Source organism: Tachypleus tridentatus, chromosome 2 (assembly GCF_004210375.1).
Source record: "Tachypleus tridentatus isolate NWPU-2018 chromosome 2, ASM421037v1, whole genome shotgun sequence".
Lineage (NCBI taxonomy): Eukaryota > Metazoa > Arthropoda > Merostomata > Xiphosura > Limulidae > Tachypleus > Tachypleus tridentatus.
In genome coordinates this window covers 111,618,896-111,642,224 of record NC_134826.1, presented here as the reverse complement: position 1 = coordinate 111,642,224, position 23,329 = coordinate 111,618,896, and the positions used below count along the sequence as shown (strand labels likewise).

Genomic DNA, 23,329 nt, shown 5'->3' with positions numbered 1-23,329 from the left:
AACTTAATATTAGCTTTTATAATATACTTATTTTTCTAGAACAAATCAAAATTGTGTGGCAATTGTTTATTTATCTCTAGACAGATCCTACATTATTGAAATTTGAAGTTACGCACATATATCATCACTGCTTGCATTATAACAGAGTTGACGTTTTGCATGATTTGCGTTGATACTGAAAATGAAGGATAAAATTACGTTATAAATGATTTTCTTTAAAACTTCGATTAATTTTAGTTGATTAATAAAAATTAGTTCATTTAAACTTCAACAAATGCAAGTTTAATTACACAAGAAATCGTCCCATCAAACTGCGAAGGAAGATTATACACTACTTTAAATATAGTTTTATCGATTTTATTTAATTTACGCCAGAGGTATACAAGGTACTATTATGGCAGATAATACTTTCAAACTAAATGCCAAACGTGAAGTATACTTTTATTTTAGGTTTTTCTTTATCACAGAATTTAGTGCATTTAAAATACCTTCCATAATTAGTTTAAAAATTTCCTGTGGAAACTTTTTAAATCATCTGTTTTGAAGAAAACGGTTCATCATACATTTTAAAAAATTGAACATCAAAACAAATTCAAATGTTTTAATGACACGTAATACACGTAACCATATGCTATTGACAACAGTTATATACGCAAATCACAATATTTTATAAAAATTCATACATATACAAGCAAAGGAAAACTTTTACACTGAACAAACCGACAAATTTCTGGAAGAACAAGCTCAGCCGTATTACACTCATAACTATAGCATTTTTTGTTGTTTCTAACGGAAAAAGATATTTATTCAAGATATTTTGTTTTTCAAAAACTTAGATGCACTTGTATGTGCTTAATTTACCACAAAAGAACACCTTGAAGAAAACCGTGATTACATATCTAGTCCAAAACCAGTTGCAGGTAAAGTACATAAAAATAAATTCAACACAACATATATATTTCCACACTTGGCAACCAGATGAAAGAACAGATACCAAAACATACTGAAACATTAAGGGCATCACTAATTATCAGTAGGTAATAAAGGTTACAAACAATAATAACAGAAATAAATATTTTATCAAGTTTACGAAGATCCCACTTTGAACAAAAGTGTGTTTTCACGTACAACATATTGGAAATTTGTTTGCTTTCCAGACTTTGTTAATTAGCAAACCTTGATACATTTCTTAGAATGGTCTAGAATGACTTTTTTGCAACAGCTTTAATTTCTGAACAATATCAATTACCTCATGGACGAAAAAGAAAACAAACCATAGTTTAATAATATTAATTAAATAAAATATTCAATAGCATGACCTATTAATGAATGTTTATCATTGAAAATAAATTATTCTATTTGTTTTAATGAATAAAATTTATCACATTATCCTCTTGAATATTTAACGTTTTTCTTTGGCTAAACAACTGTTATGTAAATTATTGTAACTATCATTTTACACATGCCTAGACAAACTGAAAAGACTAGCTGTTCACGTGTACAAAAAAAAAGCCTCCAAAGTTTACAAGTTAACAATAAATGCAGTTTATTTTTATTGTGTAAATATTAAATTTTTAACAAACAGGATAAAAAGTGAATATAGAGTAAGAAAGTGAAAAATGCAACTAAAAACAATATTTTAATATTTTTATGAACACAAAAGGAATATTAAATATTTCTCAACTAGGATTTAAATCATAAATAGTTAATTTTGTGATTATGAAAACCAAGAGTTTGACAGCAAGTTACCTACAAGAACAAATAATTTAATAATATTTACAATGGTTATACCACAGTTTTCCATACAAGAACAAACTATTTATAAGAAACCTGCTAGTTTTTTGTTTAAATATGTATCACATTAATTCTCTTTTCCATGACAAAGAACAGGCATTTTCACAGCAATGTACCTTTCACAAGTTCTACTAAACTGTACAGGCTTTCTCAGCATTTATTCTGTACTTTTATATCTATTTTTACTTCTGAAGAAAAAAAAATAAATAAAAATATTTTAATCTCTAAAAATTACCCATGTATTCCAAATGACTTACCCCAACCCAACAACACATACACAATGCTATGGAGTACCTAAACAATTTCTAAAAGAAGTTGGCAAACATCCAAGTTTGCATGAATGAAAATCATTTCATAAAAATGAAAAATGTAGAATTATCTCTAAGCAAAAAGCAAATCAAAATTTCATAATGATTTTACACATTACTAGTCACACAATCAGTAATTGAAAAATACTACTTTTAAAACATATGCATCCAAAAGTGTTGTGAAGAGGTCAGTCCATAAAACAAAATAAATGCTCAGCCATTCTCAGTGTATACACATACAGACTGACAGAAGTTATAAAGAGGGAACTAGATTAGTCAATTTTTTCCCATAAAACTATCTCCCACTGAACATCATTGTACAAAAATGGAACTAAAACTCACAGTGAATACCTAATTTACGACCATTCAATTATCTACCTTTTGTAACTAAAATACAAGCCATTTTCCAGTAACTTCACTTAAAATAAACCCTGCAATGAGACTTAGAAATAACTTGCATCATTCCTTCAAATTTCTTTGTTAAACACTTTATACATAACTTGTAAGACTACCCTTATCAATGTTATAGGGTATATTTTTCTGCATTTGTTCCTTTACATAACACTAAATCCTTCTTATAATTACAGCACTTGATTTTCATTAGAAAATACAGCTTTATGTTCACCCCATCATTAACACATTGCACCAAAACTTTCTTTACTAAACACCACCTTCAAAATACTAAAACAAATAGTAGAATAAAATAAGTGACAATATAATGTCTTAATTTTGCAATTACTTCACTCTCTTCTTAATTTAGCTACGTCTGGAGATCTTAAAAAGTACACAGTTTGATCATTTGCAATCATAACATTACATACAGGTGAAATCAGCCAACAGCTCCCACTTCTTTACAGTTACTGCATTAATTAGATCATAAATATAATAATAATCTTATATACATTTAAAAGCATTTCAAAACTTTCTTTGAACATCACCAGTTCCAACACTTGAAGGAAGAAACTTTTAGCCTACTAGTTGAAGTAAGATTTATACAAATTCATTTGTGCCAGGTGACGTCAGAGGCTCCATGCTCTGGAAAAAATTTTAAAATCTTTCTTTAAAGACAATACTTATTTTACAAACTTTCTACATCAACAGCTATATAGCAAAAAGGAATAAACCTCTATTTATAAATATCATTGCAACATTAATGGTATTTATTACTTCAAGATGCCATATTTAGTAATGAAGATAGAAGATTCATAACACACACACACAATCATTGCTTAAACACTAATAAATATTATATCTACACAATATAATCACATTCAAAGACATGGAGCAGTAAACAGAGCAAATCTGGATAAAACAATATGTATTTTATGAATGAAATAAAACAAATTTTCTTTACATTAGCCTGGAATCTTGTTTTAACATGAACAAAATAACAAACATTTGAAAAATTCTGTCTGATCTCGCTCTTCAAATTATCTACAATATTAAAATTTTAAAAGTTTTGATGTATGTTTAACTTAATTTTTTTTGTATAAAATAATTTCAAAAATTCAAACTATAAAGAGATAATTTCCTTTTGTACATTTTTCAGTTTCCTAATTTCCATGTGAATTTTAAATTTTAGAAATTTTACTTAATTCCACTAGTATGTATATGCTCATGCCTTGAAATAATATTTTATAGTTTTGTATGTATAACACAAGAAAGGTAAATTTGTTTAACTGGCATCACTGTTTGTTTAGTTTTAAAACTGCATACAAGAACTCTTGTTCTGAAATACATTCAAGATGTAGAAGAGATAAGAGCAGGATATTCATGTAATAAATTAGTTTTATTTATGACAAAGTAAATGCTATTGTTCTACAAGTTTTAATGCTTTACACAGTAACGATCATAATAATTTCTTCCACAAATTAGGACCACTGTATGATGTCATCAGGCCTATATGCTGTTGCTGTGCATGGACAATTACTTTTAGAACAATAGTTACAGGCATACTGCTAAAAGCATCATACAGCCTAACATTACACAGCAATATGCGTTCTGTTATCAATCATAACTTGGCCTAAAGATAAATAAAAATCATCTGTATAAAATTTAAGCTACCACCAACATCACCCAGTTCAAAGTGCTCCCTTGGTCGTGAAACATTTCCAAAATAGAAGATAATTTGAGTGTTTTCTAGATAAAATACAAAAAACTTATTCAAACCATTTCTACCACTAAATATGCCAATAGTAGTTAAGAAAAACTGTTGAAATAAAATTCATGCTTACAGGAGGGTATGACTTTGCTGGCTGATACTGATTTTTATCTAGACTAAATTGGTCTTCAGTTGTTTTTCTATATACTGGATTGTCAAAATTCATGCTTGTCACATTTCTTCGAATATACTGCTTGTAGACCAGAAATGCAATCTGTGAAAAAAGTACATTTACAATATATTTTTAATGGATTTGATTAATTACTTTCTACAAAGTGAAGTAAAAATGTCTTTCTTGTAACTTAAAGAATATTTTGTGAAATACACAAATGCTTTTTGTATAAAAATTAAAACAAAAATGCAGAAGCCCAAAATTTTTTTAAACAAAAATAAGTGAAAAAGAAACTTGTTTTAAAGTATTTAAATTAACAGGCTGTCATAAGCATCCTCAATATAAATGTAATTATTACTTGCAAGTTAACAGAACCAAAAATTTATCAAAAATTATTTTTTCATTATAATGAATTTATAATGCAAAACTACATCATGTAAATAGTGAATTCTTCAGGTGTCAAAATATACAACTTTAACCCAAATACAATTTTATTTTGATATTCAACAGGAAAAAAATGACGTTTAAATACTTTAACCCTTATCATAAAGGAAAGTCTTCTAAACAGGCAGGGATACACAAACAATTGGAAAGCTAAATCTATTACGTACATTTCTAGTTAATTTTTAACATATGCTAAGGATTACAAAATCGAAGTGTTCATTCTTTACCAGGGCAATGATGATGACAAGTCCTCCCAGAATGGCAATTATGATGCCAGCTATTCTACCAGTGTCAGATTCTGAGGAGAATGTTCCACTTCCTTCTTCCTGAAAATGCTTCTTACTGTCATTCAATATTTCTGAAGAATAGGTTGCAGCTTCTAACTGTTTAGTTGTCTTTTCAGAAGAATGAGTAGAAACACCTGTTCCTATTATAGATAAACAAGTAACTTAAGAACAATCATGTATACAAAATTGTCCTTTTTACAAGTTTTTAATGTTTCTCTCTCACAAACAGAAAATATTTAATATCATGAAACAAGGGTTAATTTATAATGCAAAGAAAAACTACAACTGGCAGTTTTTCAGTCTTCTTTTGGTGTTAAATACACACTAATTACAAAAACATGTTTCAGGAAACAAATAGATGTTAAAAAATACTTGAGATCAATTTTTTTATGCATTACCTTTCCAGACATAATTTAATGATTCAACTGGTTGAGTCTTTATGGTTACAGAATTGAACTGAACAAAACTTGAAACACTTACACAGATTCTGGTTTATATGCAAGAAAAATGTGTATAAATTTTTAATGGGTTTTTCCCATGTGTAAAAATTGAATTATTTTGTCTTATTTTCAGATTTGAGGGTAATAATAACATAAGAAATCAAGTGTCCCAGTGTCTTTTTAATGAAACAATTTTTCTAATTTCATACCAAAAACCTAAAATGTACAAAAAATTGACTAGGATACATACTGTAAAAACATTACAATATAAAAATGTGACAAATTACATAAAACTGATTTTTATTGCATACGAACGAAAGACATACATGGTATTCCAAAATGAATATACTAAAAACTTAACATGTTTATTATTCGAGATAACAAATTCAAAACATCTAAAAGCTTCACTGAAGTTGATTATTACTGTTACTACTTACTTTATCATTATTACTTATGAATGTGTTTTATTGCCAATTTCACAACTGACCAGTTTTTAAGTATGATGAAAACCTTCTGAAGAGTTTCCCTGAGTTCATCCTTTTCGTTTGTTAAAGTAATTTCTTTTTAAAAAGTCCAAAGGACCTTGAGAAATGGAAAGTTTATATCTATGATGCTATCTTATTCATCCCAACATGTGTTTAAAAAATGTGGTCCCAGAATTTGAATGCAAAATTAGACTGATTATAGCTAAGGGTGGAAAGCATGTAGAAATGTATTAAATGAAACTTACAAGTCTTGAGAAGATATTTTATTTTGCACTTTGTTATCTCAAACAATAAATACATCATTCAAATTTCTTTGATATATGCATTTGGGACACCCTGTACTTTATATATGCAATAATATTTATTCATTTAAATTCTCTAGCTTGCTTATCTTTGTTTTGTTTGGCAAGATGTTTCTTCCTTTCACTAAAGCAATTATGCAAACTTTCAAAAATCCAGTAACTGATGTTGTAATGTTTATACTTCAATTGCACAATTAAATGTATTGGCCAACATACTTGCCAACCAGTTAATAAATATCCTCAAGCAGTCACTTATAGACAAAAACTTATGTAGCTCTCAAAACAAAAATAATCAGCAGTACAGTTTCAATAATAAGAATACAATGTTTCCAGAAACTAAACTTTAAAAAGAAATATTTCTAAAAATGTGTTTACTCTTCAAGCATGACTTTGGTAAACTACTATTTCTTCCAAACTGTTTTTACTTGGTGTAGAAAAATTCATTTATAAATGTTTAACACTAATTAAAGTTAGTTATGTCTGTTTGAAGCCAAGGACTTGTTTTAAAGATTGTATTTTATCTGAAAGTTCTGTATTTAAGTTTAACATCAGTGCTCATTTGTTTTCACTGCAGCACTATTCAAGTTCATAAAAGTAAGCAAAAACTAACCCTATACTGCCTCTAGAAGCTTAATAAAAACATCAACTTAATTGTAATTCTACTTATTATTGGTAAATGACACTGGTATCAGCCACAGTGAAAATAAGAAAAATAAATTTATAATGTGCTGTTTAGGTCCCCTACAGGCATTACCAAAACAAAAATTTAACATTTTCAATTTCTGTTGGTAAAATTAAATGATTACAAAACATTTTATATACTATTTTCTGGTTCAAAATTATTAAAATAATGAAAAACATTTTTTATTATATTTTTGATATATTGGTATACAAATGTGCATTTAATAATTATGCCATTGTGATTCCCAAAATTACTGACACACAGCACTATACACCTAAAAAAAAAACACAAAGATAGCCAATTACCTTGATCTGTAGAGTTGTAGAAGTACACAAAGGAAGAGTTATTATCCATTATATCTTCAGTTACTTTAGAAACAGAGGTAGACTCAGATGTATTAGTAGTGTCCAACACAGGTATAGAGGAAGGTTCTAAGAAAAAAAAGTAAATATCATCACTATACATAATTGTTAGCAAAATAAAAGCAAATTTAAAAATTATGTTCCAAAAAACATCAACTTTCTATATAAAGCAAAAGAAAGTTCAAAAAGTTTTAATTAATTATCCATACTTTTTCAAAAAACAATCAGTGCTTTAATGACTTTATACACTATTGCTTTCAAAAAAGTAGAGTCAGAACAACAGAACTTTAACAAGGTAAATGAGCTAAATTAGTAAAGCATAAAATATTAGCTAATAGCCCATATTTTAAGAGTATAAAAATTTTACCAAGGCAATATTTTAAAAATACTGAATTTCTCTTAGTGTGACACATCTCGTTTTCTCTAGGCATCATCTTCTCTATTTTATCCACCATTAAAAAAGTACCAAAATGTAAAATATTCAGTATAAAATTATCATTACACAAACAAATAATTTTTATAACCTTCAATTTTGTTTGGTTATAAAGCTATCAAATAGAAAATCAAAACTATGCTGCCACACCTACCTATCACATCCTTTCATAATTTGTTAATAGTTCTCTCTTACATTTAATTATAAATTATCTATAACCATTAGAGTCAAGAATCTTATCTATCAAATGACATTGTAATGTTGTGCTCTGAGCAGATAATCATCAATTTCACTCAGAGTACAAGCATCACTTCTGTAAAAAAAACTTAACTAGTTTGGATGAATTTGTTGCAGTTAGAAAGCCAGAAAAATATTGAAAGTTGAGGAAAATTTTATACTTTTTGCTTATTATTACTCTATATTCTTAGAAGCATTACTACCCCTAGTATAAAAAAAAGTAGGGTTAAGTGTCATCAACAACTGATAGCAAGAAAAAAGCTAATTACTTTATTTCTTGTTTATTCTTTATTTATTATTATAAAACTAACTGAAATACAAAAATAGGTCTTTTTAAATTGGTTAAGATTAGATTAGATAAAATAATGTTTCACAAGGCATGCACATAAGGAGCTGGATAATATAATGTCAACTGCATATTCCCCAAATGATTTACAACTCATGATTATGTGGATACTAGATTAGATACAGATCGAAGGGCAATAAAACAACAAAATTTAATTATAAATACATGTGTACTGTTTTGAGCTTAAAGAATAAACAAATGCAGTTTCATGTTACAATATGAAGATAGTCTAGAAAGAAAAATTTTGTGTGTTGAAACGCAGTCAATCAAATTGGCTGATCTTGTTTAAGTTAGAGAAAATAACAGATAAAGTTTTACTGAGAAAAAATACATGAAGTGTACTTAGGAAGATTTAGGGATTACACAAAGGAAATCTGAGATGAAAAGTACTTTTCACCTTAATCTGAAAAAAGGCTTTAAATGAGTACAAAGAGGTCATGTAGTAAGTCAAATTGATCAAGCCAGTGTTGAAATAGTTTGTTTCTAAGCATGAAGATACACAAAGCACTGTATTCTGCCTACCACTGGTACTGAAACCCAGTTTCTAGCAGTAAAAGTCCACAGACATACCATTCTGGGTGGCATTGAAAAAGTTAAAGAATTCAACATTCTTAAAGATTAGTAACTATAGTGTGCCTAATTTTACCTACCTGAGACAGAAATTTATCAACAAACAAGTTAAGTATCATATCTGGAGAGAAAAGGACCAATACTGAATTGGTACTTATTCTGAAATTTAAATATAAATCCAACAATCAGAATGTAGCTTACACTGAGTTACTTATATGGAATAGCTGAATCAATGTATTTTTAGTAACATTTACAAATTTTTAAGCACATTTAATATTCTTAAAATATGGTAGAAGTAATATATCAGATCAAAACATTTGACATGTACATAAGTAGTAAAGTAAGAAAAAATGTTCAGTCTATAAAATTTTGATAAAAAAAGTTATATAAAAGGTCTTATCCTAAAGATCTAATGTCAAATTGGGCAAATACTAGGAAAAATTAAGAAAACCTGTTCCCCTTTTACAGTCATATTACTGTTGTAAAAACAAAATATTTTTCTAAATTTATCCACATTTCATTACATCTCCAGAGTGTTTGACTTTTTCATAACTTTGTTCTTTTTTTAAAAAACTATTTCTACATGACTGGTCCTTTTATTTTAACTTGTTTGGGGAAGTTATCAACACAAATGTAGCATTTAGACTGCTACAACATTCTCTCATTTCAGATCTCATGTGCCTAGACCCTTAAATCAGTTTTAATCTAGTGGTAGAACAATTAGCTATTACAATTATCAAAACATTTCATAAATGATATATATGTGGTGTAGTTACCAAACCTTAATTCATATTAATATAGTAAAATTTCAATCTGTGCTAGTCCTCCTCTATTTATTAATGTTTTAATCTCTCCAAAGAGAAGAACAATAATTTTGGACTAATTTCCAATAATCTAACATCAGTATCAAGTTGCTGCTTTAATGTGATCCAAGATAGCTTTGATCTGCTGAGACAACAGATTTGGAACAACTGTGGCAGTAAACCATATGCAGTAAAAAAATTGGTTTGGCATATTGTCATGGCAGCATCACTCAAACCTTCTAATTTGATTGAAGCTACAACCACAATACAGATATGAACTTACGAGCATTTGTATGCACTTAAGTAGTCATAAGATAAATTTGACTGAAAAATTTCATATAAGCAAGTTTGCTGTCATAAAACTTGAGAAAGTTGGAGATTAAGATATTTAAACTTCAAAAATCAGCATGTAAAGGGAACCTTAGCTGGACTGACAGTTCAAATAATAAAAACAAAAGCTGCTCAGTATATCACAAAATCTTGCACACAACAAAAGAGACAGTAAATATTTTCTTTTAAGACTTACTAATTTTTCCCATCCTTAATTTGCTTTAAGGCCAAAAGTGGGTATGGAAGAAATATACTGTTTTTCATAACCAATAATATGTCATATACACATGTGATTGAAAATGTAAACAAATCAATTACAGCTACAGACTGGGACTAATTCTGATAGCTAGTATATAGTTTCTCTCCTTAGTAGTTAACCAGTCTATATGAAAATCGGAAGTTAATTGCTTTTACATGTATTCCAATAGATACGTGATGGAAATAACACTGATATCAACACAAAAAAAAATAAAAAATAACAGCTTTCTGGTTTGCCAGTTCTTCCAATTAATAAGTAAAAATCAAATGATTAATTTACATTAAATAAACTGTTTGATGTAAATAAAACAATTCTAAAGTGTAATGACTTAAAACTCATTTACACCAAGACAGTTGTTAGACAATTTTAACATGATGCATAGTCTTGACCATGGCTACATCCACCTCATAGAAGCCTTCCCAGTGAGCCTTAGTATTGAAAGAAAGGCCTCACTATAATTAGATAAAACAAATATGATGTGATTGACAGACTATTTCATTATTCTTATTCATTTTAATTTTCCAAACATTACAATGTATGAGTACATGTGTGCACACACACAGTAATAAGTAACTAAATGTTATTTTTATGCTAGACAAGTATATATATCATTAAATAAAGAAACAAGCACAACTAGTTTAACTGGAAAAAAAAAGCACTTTTGTAGTACCTGGAGATAAGGATGCAATTGGCTGAGAGATAGTAGTAGTAGTATTTGTACTCAGTGTTGTTGCTGGTGCTAGAAGAACAGTAACAAGTAAATTGCAATATTACACAAAACAAGACTTGGCAAAAATAGTTCAGAATACTGACAATCATAACATCAATAACTTTTGTTAAACAGACAAGTCATTGAAGGGGCTTCACTTACTACTGTTTAAATTGTTTCCTCAGCACAGTAAATTAAACTTTACAACTAGAATATCTGTAAAGTTTGGATTGCTCTACTGTTAAAACATTACAAACATCACAGTTTACATTTTAAAAACATGTTACCTCTTAATTAACAAAAAATATTGAAAAGAAATCAAATTAAGATTTACCATTAGACATTTTTAAAGTTGAATAAATAAATAAATTAGAATTTGCATGGGTACACCAAAAAAAAAAAAACTTAATTTTTTGTGTGAAGCCCAGAGATAAAATTATTTTGTAGTTATTCTTCTGGCACTGTCTGATCATCCAGCATGCAAATTTGTTCCATTCCAGCATTTAGTAAATTTATGACAAACTATAAATTCAAGGAACATTTCTTGCTTTGATACTTGTCACTCTAAACAAAACATTCATCCTGCTTTCCTTCCAGGATTGCTTAAAATATTTAAACAAAACTAAAAGAAATCCACCTGTGATAATGCAGGTTCTTTGATCGCTCTGAAGTTCCATATTATCGGGACACACACATCTGAACTTTGGAGTATCTGGAGTTAGGATGGGTGATGGCAAACAGAGGTGGGAACAATACCCATTCTGATTACTGCAATGGTTCTCACCTAGTTTTGGTAAAGTATTATAAAAAGTTATTTGATGCTAATATGAAATCAAAATTTTTCTCCATAGAACTCAAATTACTTAATACTAATGATTTAATACCCTAATACAATTAGCTTTTCTATTAACAATAACTTGACTATTTTTTTTAGCAAACTACTTGGTAAAGATATAGCCAACACTGAAATTAATTTGAACTCTACTCACCATTGGGTTGCTTATACTTGTGATAAATGTGCACATCCATGGGAGAATATACACCAACAGTCACATTACTCACTTCCTTACCAGTAAACTTATTAACTCTGTGGATGCTTTGAGATTCCCAGTCTGTCCAATATGCCCAGTCCTGCATATAACAGAATACAAAGATAAAAACAAAACACAAAACTTCCAAGACAGTTTTTCAAAAATAAAACAGAATAACATTTTTCACCTTACAAATTTCATACATTAACTTTTTCATTAGCTAGCATTATCTTATGAAATTTTGCAAATTAACAGTAAACATCACAATGCTTTTGTATACAAAATATTTTTTTACTATTATGTCTTACAATTTTTAAGTAACATTTTTCTCATGTTTTTTTTATGAATTTTCACCATCTAAACATGCAATGTCATTTTGAATTTCAGATTAATAATACTTTCATGCATCAAAAAATTTTCAAAGTCAATACTACTCAAAACAGAAAAACTGATTTACCTCAAACACATCAACAGAGAAAGGGTGTTTAAGATCTTTAGGTGAAAACAAAACCACTTGTTGATTATCCCCAGAATAGTCTGCACTACTGAGTGTATGAAGTTTGGCATCAACCCAGAATATTTTCCTGGATACTAAATCTGTGTAAATAAACATGCAATAGTTTTAGCAAACTAAAGATGCAATTGACTATTAAAATCTGTTCTGTTTTTGCCTTTTACCTCTATAAAGCTTGTTTCATTTTTTTCTCCTTAACTAAAAAAAATCCCCATTTTCATATTAAAAAATTAATTGTACAAGTCTTCTGTCTTACAGATAAGTATTGTTTTCATTTTTAAACTAAGCATAATAAAGGCTTACATACCTAATGCTAGTCCATTAGGCCACTGAACATCAGAAGTGACAACAGTTTCCCGATGTGATCCATCCAAGCCAGCACGTTCAATCTTGGCTGGAGTTCCCCAATCAGTCCAAAACATCCATCTAATTACAGAAATACAAGACCATGTTATACATAAAAAGGTGTATTAAGCTAATGCTACACAAAGCACATGGGAGTTAATATACTAGTTTATTTTAAGCTAAGAAGGAAATACAAATCCTTACTTATTTAAGCTTCCAGTTGGCTGAAATAGTTAATTAAAACCTATACATCTGAAATGAAATTTACCTTAAAACTACAAATTAATTATATCTGTGCTTGTAAAATAAGATACAATATAGAGGATGCTTTGTATAATGCTGAAATGCTTTCTCTATTTTTCTAGCATTTTATAACATGGACATTCATTTGCCTTAACCATTTCAGCACAGACTCAGTATCATTGATCAATTTCAATCATTTTGTGCTAGTTACAGTTTTTATGCTATACCTTTTAAATTAGTAAGCATATCTTCACATTATTTTACAGATTATCAGTAAATATTACAAAGCTATCATATACAAAATAACTTTTTTTTATATTAAGTTTTAAATTTTTTGTAAGTAATGTTTATCTCATGCCATTTTTCTTTATGAATGTTCACTACCTAACATGCAAAATAATTAACTAAGATCAAACATACTTTAATGCATCAGAAAATTTTCAAATTTCAGATGCAAAGCCCTTATAACTTCCAGATAAATACAGTATATTTTAAGATAAAAACTTTGATTTGAACTTATACAGAGATTCATGTGTGAAAATAGCTGATAAAACAATTTAATGAAGCTTATAATCACAATAAAAAAACTAGAAAATAAACCAAAATTTTGCTTTTTTCATTCTAAAAAGATTACAAATAACACAAAAACACAAATGTTTAGTATAAATAGATTAAATCTCATGACATTATACACAATCATTTTTATTATACTGCCCTTTCAGCCATTGTTGCCCAAGATCAAAGATACTGTAATGATGCTGTGCATGTGCATTCATGTTACCATATCCAGTAATATAAATTAACTTTTATAAGGTGACTTTGTCTTTGCTATATTGTAAAGCACCAGCATTTTGTAAAATACAGCTGCTTTTTAGTTATAATACATCATATACATATAATTGTTATTACTACATATAAACAAGTTCTTAAACTTAATTTTCTTAAAATACAGAACAATAAAAAAGTAAAACAATTATATTTTCTAGTTATCAACTTTCTACTCCTTTGCTGCTTGCAACAGATTGCTAAGCCTTATAATTTCACATATGGAGGATGTGAAACAAGGTAATTTTGTTAGGTTTTTATACACATTTTGAAAATAGCCAAATATAACTTACTACATCAATACCAAATAATTCCACTATAATTTATCAAGCTCAGTAACTAAGCTGTATTTGTGTCTAAAAAATATGAATTTTTGAGTACATTAAAGTCTTACCTTATTGCTTGAAATTTAGTATGAAAATAAATAGTTTGTTGCCCAAAAACTTCAAAGAGGCTGACAAACCTACTAGTGGGACATTCTGAGCTTTAAATTGGCTATTGACATCACAGAAAAAAGTAGGTACAAGTAAGCACTTCCAAAAATGGAAAGGTGAGTGGTACTACTGTGTTTGACTCAGTAAATGTAGTAATATCTCAGTAAACAGAAAAAAATAGGATGTTCTTATTTTACATTCTCTCTTGTAAATATTAGTCATTTGTGTTCCTAGTTTGCAAGAAACTAGACATCACAAATATCTAATTTGAACTACCAAAATAAATTTAGTATTTTTTTTCATTTAGTTTTAAATTAAGAAATTAATGATGTATAAGACTAAGTTTAATTATAATCTACAATTTGATACCAAACTTGACATAAATCCATAAAATAGTTGTTCAATAACAGTTTGAATGCAAATCAACAAATACAATGAGTGTTTGACCCATATAAATATAATTCATTTATCAATACATAAACCATGTTCTATACAGATAATGGAAAATATGCATAAATTTTACTCACTAAACAGGAATTACCTACTAATATTTGAACACTTCCCCCACTATTTGATTAAAAAACTTTCACTTGACTTAAAGGTACATCAGGCTTTTTTTTTTTTTTACGTAATCAACAATTTCTTGGTTGCTAAAACCTCAAACAATATTCTGTAATTATTTCCAACTAATTACAAGTTATTCTGTGCAAATTATGACATTTCTAAATTATTTTATATTTTCTTTTACTTAACCACAAATATCCTATTTAAAAATAAGTGTCAGGTATTTCATATAAATTTGTTTTCACTGATACGGCAAACAAATGTGTTATTTAAATGAACTATGAGCATCAAGATTATGTAATTTACCAGAATATAGAAAATGTAAAAGTTATTCATCTCACATAAATAAACTTCAGTAAAAGATTATATCTTGAAATAAAAACACATACATATTCAACTTGGCCACATACAATATTTAGTCACAAAATTCATAATAAAATTGTCAATTTGTATTATAGTTAAATAACTCAAATCTGAAAACCTATGATTCATTTATAGCACATTTTCTTAAAACTGACAACTAATTTAAATTATAAACACTATATTTCAAAATTATTAAACTCACTAAGAAATGGCAGGTGTAAAATTAAATACTGAACTGTTGTAGAATTGTTTTTAATGATTCAAAGATGTCTGTCATTATGGATACTAAATAGTAAACAAGTGTCTTGTTTGTTAATGCCACTATCAACCTTGTTAAACTAAATTTTCAGATAACAGAGTTTTGAAATAACCTAAATAAATGCATAAGTTGGAATCCTTTGAAAACATGACATATATTTTATATTTTGCAACTAGTTTCAATTACCATGGTATTATTGTCAAATTTGAAACATTTTAATGGTTTTGTTAGAAGGTCAGATATGTTCCCTTACAGAGATGATAAAGACTGATCATTTGTTATAGTGCCTGTAAAATTAAATCAACATTCAGAATATTTTGAAATGACTTTTTAGTGGCAAGCTCTTATTGTTGCTAATTTTAGAAATACTTTATATAAGATTAAGAATTTAAATATTAGAATAACTTTCAATTAATCCCATTACATCTAAATTTAAAGCTACGTTCAAGTACCCCTCAAATTTTGCAAAATACCTAAACTGCTAATAAAGGCCAACATCTACATTTACTTTGAGAAATGTGGTGGTAATTTAATATGTGAATTTCTCTGCAAATTCATTTTAGAACAAGCAAAGTAGCTTTTGTAACAATTTGTTAAATAGTTACAAAAACATTACAAATATTTGTATACATACTTTCAATACAAAATATTTGTTGCATGAAATTTATTTCCCTTCACTTTTGTATGTTTAGAATACTTGCTGATATTCTCTTATATTGTACTCATGTTTGGAAAAAGTGTATATATATTTTTAAAGTAATATTTTACACTTTTTTTTTTTTTTTTTTTTTAACAAGTTAGATGTTGAACTGTGTGATAACTGGAACTTCTTAAAACCTGGCTTTTTTTTTTTAACATGCAACTGAAATTCCAAAGTGGAAGTATATTATTAAAGTAATTAACTTCCATAAACAAAAATTAATATTCAAATATACATATTTCATTTTACAATTACTTAATTATTTCAAATAATTAAAATACATGTCACTTCAAAAAATTAACATCACCACAATTTACACTACAAGTGCTGCATATGAAGAGAATTAAAACATGAAATGCCTGAAATGCTTGCTTGTTTACCAAAGTATAGTTTTTACAGGTTGTATCTCATTAAGTTTGATTTATCTGTACTGTGCATTCTTGTAATCTACAACCAGTGGCTTTCTCTCTTCAATGTAGAAATCTTCATAGTTTGTATCTCACCATGTTTATCTACATTGTTCTTGTTTGCAGTGTACAACCATATCTTTTAATATCTCCTCATGTTCATTCAAGTCTCAAACTGTGGGAATGTAACCTGCATTATATAACTTCTTGCAAAAAGCTATCTTTCACTATAGAATTAGGAAAATATATCACATTACTCTTTCAACATATAAAAGTTCCAGAGCAAGTCTTCATGCCATAGAATAATATTTGATAATTAAATGAGAGAAAAACATTGGTTTGATCAAAATTTATACTTTCATTACATAAAACAAATAACTAGATTATGTGATATGAATTTTCTTATGTTCAAAGTAGCTTTATATTCCACACATAAACTATTCAATTACTTTACTCTTAATAGCAGGCCTACATGCCAAGTAGCTTCTACAGAAGGGTTGTCACCCATTTTCAAGGACAACTAAGAATAAAGTAGAATAGAATTTTCAATAATAAGCTTTATTTTCTTTGTATGTACAATGTAACTGAATGAATAACAAAAGAAATTCACACCTAAAATTTTGTGGTTTTAATTCTTTTTTGATTAAGTTTTATTAATGTTTGTTTTAAATGAAATAATTAAAAAATTTAACTTTCACATAATTGTTGCTTTTTTGGCCTCCTTTTATAATTTTATCTGAGTCATGTAAATAAACAAATTTTCCAATTGCACAGAGAAAAACCTATCAAAACATAAAACTGGAAATTTATAGCCATTAATGAGAAGGTTTGCTATCACAACAGAAGTTATTATTAAAAGTATCATACAATATACTAACCCATCCAAAGGATTCACTACAATAGCTCTAGGCTCATCAAGATTTTCCACAATCAGAGCTTTTCTCAGGTTTCCTTGCATATCTGCCACTTCAATAGTGTTCTTTTCTGTGTCTGTCCAATAAATGTGGTTATAAATCCAATCTATGGCAATTCCATCAGGTGTGCCAATATTATTATTCACAAGTATCGTTACTGGACTGCCAGTATTAATTGGGGCACTGAAAGTTAAAAAAAAAAAACAGTTGAACTGTAAGAAAGTTTAGCAAATTCAATAGATAACATCTCTCTCTTTCTTCACATACAGACACTTAATTCATAAGTTTAACATATCACAAAAAAATATGAAATGTATTAAAACTATTAAATGTTGGATTATGGATTCTCCATTTCCACTAACAACCAGGCATATCACTACTGATAACTAGCACTTTTAAGCAGCAATATTCCACTGAGCAATCTTATAAAGGCAAAAAGGAAAAAAAACAAACAAACTTACAAATATAAATTTTCAATAATAAAAAAAGTGAAAGTATAATTTTTCCCCATTTGACAGTTCAATGATTGTAAGGTATTGTTAAACATGATTTTTTTTTCTTTTGAGTTATTCAGCAGTTCATGTATAGTTTCTGAAAAACACCATATTCATCCACTTCAAATTATTATTCTATTTAGTAGAATGACAAAGCCATCTATTTTACATATGAGAATCTGATTTAATATTTTCATAATTAATTTAATCAAGAAAGTAATAACTACACTTAGTTCAAAGACTATTTCATGTCAGAGAACTGATGAGAATACATCTAAACACAGTATTCTTAAAGTATTTCAATAGTAGTTTGTTTCTTAAAAAGAAAGGTCTGCCTTTTGAAAGCTCTTGTGTCACAGTATTATATCTTTATGTTAAATAGATTTCTTAAACAGACTTGTTTTTCTAAACATCATACATCAATAAAGTCACTGTGTTCTTCCAGCATGTAGACATGATACAAGTGGGCTCTGACCAATCTAATCAATCAGTTAGGTAGCATCAAAATACGATTAAATATCAGACTTATGTCAATTGCATTAATATATTTAGCTTTAGCATGTAAAATTTCTGTAGTTCACAATAAAACAAATTAATAGTTGAGGTGACAAAAGTTTAATTTACAAGTAGTTTTGTTTCTATCATGCATGAAATTAAATTTATTACAAGTATACAAATGTACTCCAGGATAAATTAGTAGTATTTTCAAATTCACTTGGTTAGAAAGCAGAATCATTCAATAACATGCCACATCTAAAAATTCTGTATAATAGTTTTGCTACAAATCTGTAGAAAACATAAGAGATCTATTAAATCATCATTTATCACTGAGGTCCACCTTTTGAAAATGCTTGGGTTATATAGCATCTTTGTGTCAATTGCTCAGTATTATCATCATTGACATTAGACATTGCTTCTTTTAACATGTCTAAAACATAAAACAGAAGAACCAAGAATATAAAGCTCATTTCATAGTTCTGTTACTTATCTAAAATGTCACTATGTGTGTAGACTAAATTTTTGTAAGAACAATGACTTAATATATATATATTTATACATGCACAAAGCATTCATATTATTTTCAGACATTCTGATATGTAAGAATGATTATTTACATTCCTGTACCAAAATAATTATTTTTGAAAATATAAAGTAAGATTTCTAAGATTGTAGTTCTCTTAACTATAAATTATACAAGTTTATAAGCAAGTAACTGTACTTATTTAGCTAATTTATACAGTAAGGCAAAAAATTTTATAATCTATGGTTTACTTCCTACCCAGAAACACAGAATTCAGCTCTTTTTCCTAATAAAATATTTGAAAAACAGATAAGATAACTTATAACTTCATGCAAGACTTTTGTCAACTTAACTCTAGGGTGTCAAAAGTATTATCTTTCAGGAAATCAAGAGTAAAATGTTTTTGTAGGCCAAACTAAGTACTATTAAAGAATAATATTCCACATTAGTTTATGAGACTTACTAGACTAAATACGATAAAGTAAAACAGCTGTACATAAGCAATTCCAAAAATGGAATACAGTAGACAGTGATATTTCACAAAACAGAAAAGCCTCTTATTTCATACTCTAGCTCATAAGTATCTGTAGTTTCAGCTTCTAATTCTTAAGAAACTAGACTTTGTACTTGCACATCCCAAACACCTACGAACAAAAGCTGCATTCAAAATACATAACACATAAAAAACAAACTTATGAATTTTCTAAATATTTACTTTAAATTTAAGAAATTAACTAAGGTAAAATACCAACATTTTAATTATAATCTATAATTTGATACCAAGTTTAATGACATACATTCATAATAGTACTTCAATAAATTTTTTTAATGTAAGTCTACAAACATGACAACTTTCCCTTTGAACACTGACAAAAGAAAACCCATCACAATAGGGATAAGCCAAAGTGCAATGCCAGTTGCATACAGTGTGTCATCTTTCAATGTGACAAGTGTTTAAAACATTCACAAAACATTACAAGCTATAAAAAAAAAAAGTTTAATTACAAATTACCAGAACAATAATTAGGACTGAATATCATAGTTTCTTGTTCAGTAAATTGGGAAAAATGACCAACACATGGTCCAACAAAATATAAATTACTATTATCAGAATATTTTAAATGTACATGAATTATCCATACTAGTATTTAAGACAAGTCAGACAATTAAAATGAGCAGGTTCAAACAAAACAGAAAAATGCAGATCTAAGTATAACAGCAACAGCATATTTACAAAAAAAAAAAAAAAATCTTGCTGTGTCAGTTTAAGTCTTTCCAATTAATACCTGGTTATTGAAGCACAATATCTGAATAAGAATTGTTAAAGAAAGTTTACAAAGGAGTGGAGCACACTACATATACAGGGTGTTCGAAAAATTACTGTGCACTTATATATTTATTAACAGACAAAACTGCACAATGACTTTCTGAACACCCTGTATATCTATTTGTGGCTACCACATGTTCCTTGAAAATACTGAAAACAAAGGATGTAATTTTATGATTGGCAGTTATCAAAGACATTTATATTGCATATAAAATTATACTCTAATGCAAAGCCAATTTTGTTGCATATAAAATTACACTTTAATACAAAGTCAATCTTTATTCACCTCTTAATGCACTCCTCTGCAACATCTGACCATATCAAAATCCCTGCATCATAAACATAGTCTAATGCAATCACACTTCGAAGATTGCTAATAACAGCTTTATATTCTAGGCTTTCTAGGTCAAGTTTTCGTACATCCCGGCGATTACTGAAAAGTAATACAGCACCTCCTTCTGCAAATAAAAAAAAATAGCACTAGCTCCCAATACATTTTTTTTTGACACATGCATATTAAATATCTATAAAGTTTTACATTTTTGGACATAAGAATTAGTAATAAATTGCAAAGGGGGAAAAGTAAAATCAAAAAGCATACAGTAAACTTATCTTGCAAAGACAACAAGATTATCAAACATTACAACCTTTGTCATATTCATCTATTATGAATTAAATAAATTCTTGCTAAACTGTTGTAGCCATAAAATACTTTGGTAAAAGTTTGAAGCTTTTGTCATCATTTAATTTACTAACTGAGCACAGAGTACAGTTGAAATAACTGACATTACAAAAAGAGACAGTGACAACAAAAACTGAGTATAATAAACAACAAAACCATCAGGAGCAGAAAATGTTTGACATATAGCATTAGATAAATTTATACTAACTTTTATCTCATGAAAGTTTGAAAACAATGGATTATAATTTTTATTAAGTTTTACTGGTTTAAATACAGAGATGCCAACGATTTCAAATGACAGAGCCTAATAATTGTAGACAGAGCCCTTTATCATTTCCAGCTACTAGGCCTAACCAAGGTCTCTAAGCTGTTTATTATTATTATTAGTATTATTATTATTATTATTATTATTATTATAACTTATTATTTATTACTGCTATAGCTTGCTCATTTAGGACTGTTTTATGTATTTAATAAATAAATTTTAAAAAATTCTTTTGAAATTATGTCTTATTTAGCACAGAGGAACAAACATACTGGTAAAACAACATTGAACATGCACAAACAGTCAGCAGAAAAAGCCTTTGTGTAAGAACTAGTTTATATCGTGTTTGAGACACTTATTGTAATAGTTTTGCAGCTGTTGCAGCCTTTGCTTTCATGAGAATGTCTGGATGGTTGGGATGTATAACAACATTGTTCATTTGACTGCATACATATCTTGTGTGTTATAATAATGCTCAAAACTGAGGTGCTCAAGTTTGGTCTGAACTTGCTTTTGTTTTTAGTCACTAAACCAAATATCCTTTCACTGTCAGCATTAGAATGGAAGATTGTACGAATTCCAAGCATAACCCTACAAAGAATGTCATACTTCTGGTTGCCATTTCCATCCTTAACAGTAGACAGCTGAACCCAAAACTTGTCAACATTCAACTGAAGGACAGTTTCTGAGAAAGTATCAATTTGATAGTTCAAATATTGCCCTTCCAACTTGTCAATAGTGTCATGCTCATGTCTACTGACAAGGACAGGATACACATCTGTGAAGAAGCATAGACAAGAGAAATCTTTGCTGACTTTTAGTTTTGGATCAGCAACCTCTGCATGAATCAGAAAATCATTTAGAGGGAAATGTTTCATCATGTAATTTGTAGCTGCAATATAGTATTTCTTGACACTGGTGTAGAAGCTGATCAGGTCCAGGTCCTTTTCATATTTAACAATGTATTCCTTGGCAGCATTTACAACAGAAACTGCCTCATCAGATTTGTGTAAGGATTCATTGTTGTAATCAAATTCAACAATGTTGCCTTCAAGATATTCTGGCTTGATGTATCTGACAAGTATATTTTTTAACTTTTGTAATCAGAGTTCTATGCATAATATGTATGCAAGGTTCTTTTTGCAAAATCGAATTGGCTTGCTTAAATAGAGGAATTGCAGACTGAAGAAAAAGACAAAATAAGTTCATTTTGTTGTCCAATAAAAATGTTAACTTATCTAACTTATCTAATGTCGTTTATTATCAAAATTTGTATCTCACTAGAAATTTCTTTACCCCTTTCAAGCCCTGGGGGAACAATTTATCACTTTATTGTATAGACCTATATAACAATTTGGGAGTTGCAACGAGTCATAACATTTGTCTGTATGAGCATATAGTCGTAATGTATACACCAAAATCGCAATGGTTGGCATCTCTGTAAACACCATAACCAATGTGACCTTCCAGATGTCAAATGCACATTTGCAAATCTAACTTTATAATTCTAATATTTTTTCAATAGGTTTTTACTCATACTTGGAACATGTGATGTTCATTTGGTGTTTCACAAATAAAAAACAAACAAAAATTCAATTTTTATTTCTATGTAACATCAAGAAGTCATTTTAAAATAATGCATTTTTCTATCTTTTAAAAATATTTCAGTTCATCCAAAAGTATGGGTTTGTGTTTATTTACAAATAAATGATCATTCACTGGGAAATAAAATTATATTTCATAAGATTTTACTTTTCACTTGTGGTTTCATTATTCCAAACCTTCACAATGCCAACATGTTATGATGGCACAACATGTAATTTGAATAACTACTAATGAAGCTGAGTTTTAAAAAACAGCCAAAACTAAGGCTAAAA

General features: G+C 28.3%; 1 protein-coding gene across 2 annotated transcripts in view; it reads right to left on the bottom strand.

Annotated features, from left to right (window-relative positions):
- Positions 1 to 51: 51 nt before the first annotated feature.
- Positions 52 to 23,329, bottom strand: part of LOC143244845 (low-density lipoprotein receptor-like) — a 65,987-nt gene continuing 42,709 nt past the window's right edge. The window contains exons 11-21 of one of the 2 annotated variants that reach the window (XM_076490244.1): positions 20,792 to 20,963; positions 17,628 to 17,846; positions 12,917 to 13,035; positions 12,553 to 12,692; positions 12,054 to 12,195; positions 11,702 to 11,848; positions 11,026 to 11,094; positions 7,321 to 7,446; positions 5,047 to 5,246; positions 4,337 to 4,477; positions 52 to 3,137 (exon numbers count right to left, since the gene is read on the bottom strand). In XM_076490244.1, the coding sequence (XP_076346359.1) occupies positions 3,093 to 3,137; positions 4,337 to 4,477; positions 5,047 to 5,246; positions 7,321 to 7,446; positions 11,026 to 11,094; positions 11,702 to 11,848; positions 12,054 to 12,195; positions 12,553 to 12,692; positions 12,917 to 13,035; positions 17,628 to 17,846; positions 20,792 to 20,963 (1,520 nt within the window). In that variant the 3' untranslated portion in view covers positions 52 to 3,092. The remainder of the gene's footprint in view (positions 3,138 to 4,336; positions 4,478 to 5,046; positions 5,247 to 7,320; positions 7,447 to 11,025; positions 11,095 to 11,701; positions 11,849 to 12,053; positions 12,196 to 12,552; positions 12,693 to 12,916; positions 13,036 to 17,627; positions 17,847 to 20,791; positions 20,964 to 23,329) is intronic. The other variant, XM_076490245.1, reaches the window with a different exon arrangement.